We start from the raw sequence: 4,703 nt of genomic DNA, 5'->3' as shown, positions 1-4,703 counted from the left end.
AGCGTGGAAGAGGAAGAGGAGCGCGTTCGCGCCAGCTTTTAGTGAGCTCTTCGTGGACCTCCGGTAGAAACGGAGCGGCGCGCTGGCGAGGGGCCTGTTGGCACCCCGGCAGGTACCACTCGTCGAGGCGGCTTCTGGGAGGTTCAGCTGGGGAAAGCCAGTTGAGTCCCAGCTCGTCGACAGCGCGAGACATGACACGGAAAAGTTCGGCGTCAACACTCGCTCTAGTGTCGAGACGATCACATTGAGAGGAGGGGGCGGGGTCCGCGGAGCCCGACCAATCCTCGCTCTCAGATGCCGCCACAGAAACTGCGTCATCCATGTCTTCAGCAGATCCGCCGAACGAAACGAGTCCCGCCGCTTCACGTGAGGGGCTTTGGTCGCTTCGAGCGAACAGAACTGGAGATGGGGGTGTGGGCGAAGCACGCGGGGAAGGACCCGGCGTGCATTCGTCGAAATCACCGCGTTCAGGGATCCTCTGATCGCGCCGCTTCTTCCTACGGGGCTCGCGGGGCGCCAAAGATGGAAGATGGGCAGGTTCACTCTCTGACGTAGCGAGAGCGAGCCTTGATCGGAGGACTGCCACAGGCATGCCATCGCAGTGTAGACAGCCGCCTTTAGTGAGCGCTGACTCGGCGTGCTCAGGACCTAGGCAGGCAGCGCACTGTGTGTGTCTATCAGACACGTGCAGGGGAACCCCGCAGGAATCGCAGATGGGAAGCGGCATTTGAAACAACGCCGCTTTGCGCTGTGAAAACAGCGATTTGCTCTTTTAGCAATAATAGAAAAAGGATACTCGTCGGATGCCACAGGGAAACGCTTGGCTGGCGATCTGCCGAGACGCGAAGCTGTTCCGCTGAGAGGCTTCTCTACAACGAGCGGCTTCCTATCCGGAGAAATCAGCGACGAGGTGAGTCTCAGAGCTGAAGGAGATAGATCTGTCATATGGCGAGTTTTCTCTGTATTTATACTCTTCTGTCACGCCCTGTTTGGCGCGCTCGAGTCTGGCAGGGCGCCAAGCGCTCTGATTGGTTCGTGCGCCTCTGCCTTCTCGCCATTGGTTCGTGCAGTTGCCTCAGCACAGCCTATCAGCGCGCTCGCGCGAGCATGATGCTCTCGCCTGTGCTGCAGCAATGTGTTTTAAAATAAAGGCTTCAATATTCTCGAGAAAAGGAGTTTTCCCACAGCGTTTGCAACGCAGTACGAGAGAACGTTCTCGTAAGGGAACGGCAAGATACACATAAACTCTGAAAATACACATACAGTAAAAAACTCAAGCGCTCAGTTGAGGCGGAAATTTTTTTATCCGATAAGAAGACGTGCACAAACTATAAACTACGATGGAAACACATTTACTGAATAAATCCCTCGATGTGCAACAATAAACTCATGTGACTTTCCCTCAGGCTGTGATTGGATAACTGGAGTAACCAGTGGACCAATGGCGTCGCAGCATCTCTAATGTTGGTTTGGTGTTTCTGAAATGCCGGAGTGGAAGTGTGTGATCAGAATGATTTGGTGTAATTCCCTCCAGAAGCGTCTCACACACACGAGTGTGTTCCTGAACACCAGCATCCGAACGCTAGAGAACATGACAGCGTTTACTGTGTTTCGTCTGACGCTCTGACACACTCGTTTATGATGGAGGGAAAAAGAGAAAGATTGCAGAAACTTAGTTTTATTACTGATAATTTGCACTAATTTCCCAGGAAGTGATGATTTTGTTCTCTTGAACTATGGGATGGATATTCTTATATTGCTTATTCGCTGCTTTATTCAAATATTTTATGCGATATTCCAATTGTGTGCATAAATTAAATTCACAACTTTGGATGTAAACTGATATCAGTGAAACACTGATTAAACATCTACTATAGTGGAATATTAGTGATTTATATGTTCCTTGAGCCAAATGCATTTCCTCATAAACACGCTTTGTGTCTCGATAATGCAGAAACATCATATTCATCTTCACTGACCTTCAGAAAAGTGTTTCAGACGGAAGAACATTTACTGTGTGGAGAACTAACAGAGTAACGAGAGACTGAAGAGATAAACAGAAGAAGAGACTTTATTTGCTCACAGTAAATGAAGATCAGCTCAACAAACACAATCCTGATAACATCGACACACACACACACACACACACACACTCAGACACACTCTCTCTCTCACTCACACACACACACACACACACACACACACTCACTCAGACACTCTCTCTCACACACACACACACACACACACACACTCTCTCTCTCTCTCTCACACACACACACACACAGACACACACACACACACACTCTCTCTCTCTCTCTCTCTCTCTCTCTCTCTCACTCACACACACACACACACACGGATGGACGTCTTTTCACACTGCTCCTCTTCTTCAGCATCATTCGTCCTTTTCATCCGTGATTCACCAGCAAGTTCTGCAGAGAAAGAACAAACCGACACGTCAATGAGTGTTTATTTCCTTCATCAATTCAAGCGTTCATGTGACGCTCAGCTCTTCTATCACACACACACACGCGCGCGCGCGCACACACACACTTAGTAACTCTGGCATGTTTTAATATGAACCAGCTCTCAGTTACACAATGGAGGGAAAAAATGAATAAAATGATCAGTATCGGTCAGTAACATATTGTTTTATGACCAGCATGAGTCTGATTACACTAAAATTGCCAATATCATCATGACTGATTTCTTACATTTCAAACAGTAACTTTATGGTTTACACTTTACAATAAGGTCTCGTTTGTTGACATTAGTTAATGCATTAACTGACACTGAACAATATATCCTCATAGCATTTACTGATATTGTTAATGTTAGTTATGTTCATATAACTACAGTGCAATAACTACTGTAATATTAACAGATACAACTTTTGATCTTATACATGCTTTAGTAAATGCTGAGATTAACATTACCTGAGATTAATAAATGCTGTAGAGATGTTGTTGAATGCTAACAAATGAAACCTTATTGTAAAGTGTTTCCGCCCGGTTACAAAATTATGAAACAGTTATCCATCGTTTCAACTGTACATTATTACGCTGTGCTCTAGAATTCTTGATTCTGATTGGTCAGTGGTGACATATTTATTTTTAACCATTTAATGACTGGCTGACTGTCCCTTTTATGTAATATCCAGTACATATAACAATCATATTTTGCAAGAGTACCTTCTTGCAGGAGTGGATGCAGTGTATGTAGTCTCTGGCCAGCCGTGAGCAGAGGAGTGTGTGTCGTGTGTTCAGTGTGTAGCAGCTCAACACCTGCGACTGCAGCTCAGCGCACACGGGGGTCATGTGACCCGGCCTGAGGAACAATACACACTCTTACACACAGGCTGAGGAACAATACACACTATTACACACACATAAACACAGGCTGAGGAACAATACACACTCTTACACACACATAAACACAGGCTTCTCACACACACACACACACACACACACACACACTTCATACTACACATACACACACATAAACAGTTATAGAACAATCACTACAACACTCATGATTACTGCTCTACTGTCAAATCTAGATCAACAAACATGAATCACCTTAGTGCCAATATTATTTCTGGTATTCCCTTTCATGTAGTGTGTAATAAAGCTGTGAATGTAAAAGCTCTGAAAAGTTACAAAGATCAAAGTGAAAGAAGTGATTCTGAACTGAAACGAGTCGACAGTAATTCCAGTCTCACTTCCTGATGATCCTGCGAACTAATTTACATAATGCTCTTGATTGGCTGATCAGCGTCTCTTTGCCCCGCCCTCAAACACTGTAGTTTATCTGAGACTGGAAGAGTTTGGTTCGTGTTGTTCATGTCGAGAAGACGCTGTTTTCTGAGATCGATACGATAAAACCCACGCCATCATTACTGTTCGTATCACTGTGATCAAGAGCTGACATTCAGATATGATAATGAGCGTTTGGTTTCTGACCAATCACTGCAGACCGGGCCGTCTGACCAGTCAGAGCAGAGCAGCTCTCAGAGAGGCGGAGCTTAGAGAGACTGAATCCTTGATCGAAGCGTTTCAGACACTGAGAGAAAAGAGCTGATGCTGCAGTGGAGATTATGAGGAAATTAAAGTGTTTTTGACATTTGATGAATGTAAACCTGTTGTAGGAGACTCAAAAACAACATCAGGAACCTTTATATGAGATAGCATAACAATAGCATAACAGGGGCACTTTAATATACCACTTTAAAATACCAGCTCACGAACAGAACGAATCACAGGAGCAAAGACTGACAGACACACAACAGGAGCAGCGCTGCCACCTAGAGGCCTGATGAAACACTGCGGACATGATTTCTGTCTGTCACAAACACACATTGAGAGCATTATAATCCTTAAAAGATGAAGTTTGATGTCTGTGACTCAACAAAGATGCAGATTTATGCTCTTTCACAGAAAAAGAAACGTGTCATTAAAGGCTAAAATTAGAAAAATTAAGTTACCCTGACATCTCAAAAAGTATTATAGCTAACTAAAACTAAAATCATAAAAAACATTTTCTTTACTTAAAACTAAAAAACATTAACTGAAAAAAATTCTATTAGTTTCTCTCGTTTCTCTAGTTTTGTTTAGCTTGATATACTAAAATAAATAAAAACAGAAACATGAATAAAAACTATATAGACAAATAAAATAAAAACACTAATTAAAATGACAGAAACA

At 43.8% G+C, this 4,703-nt stretch overlaps 1 protein-coding gene across 3 annotated transcripts in view; it reads right to left on the bottom strand.

The window, feature by feature from the left end:
• Positions 1-2,053: 2,053 nt before the first annotated feature.
• Positions 2,054-4,703, bottom strand: part of LOC309491539 (MICOS complex subunit mic25a-like) — an 8,551-nt gene continuing 5,901 nt past the window's right edge. For all 3 annotated transcript variants that reach the window (XR_014203170.1, XM_082190600.1, XM_082190601.1), the window contains exons 3-4: positions 3,192-3,327; positions 2,054-2,432 (exon numbers count right to left, since the gene is read on the bottom strand). Coding sequence is in view for 2 of the 3 variants with exons in the window: in XM_082190600.1 (XP_082046726.1) it covers positions 2,409-2,432; positions 3,192-3,327 (160 nt within the window). In the remaining variant the exon portion in view is untranslated. The remainder of the gene's footprint in view (positions 2,433-3,191; positions 3,328-4,703) is intronic.

The sequence above is a fragment of the Leuciscus leuciscus genome (genome assembly GCF_965113295.1).
Source record: "Leuciscus leuciscus genome assembly, contig: HAP1_SCAFFOLD_334, whole genome shotgun sequence".
Classification (NCBI taxonomy): Eukaryota; Metazoa; Chordata; class Actinopteri; order Cypriniformes; family Leuciscidae; genus Leuciscus; species Leuciscus leuciscus.
This window is presented reverse-complemented; position numbering and strand designations above follow the sequence as displayed.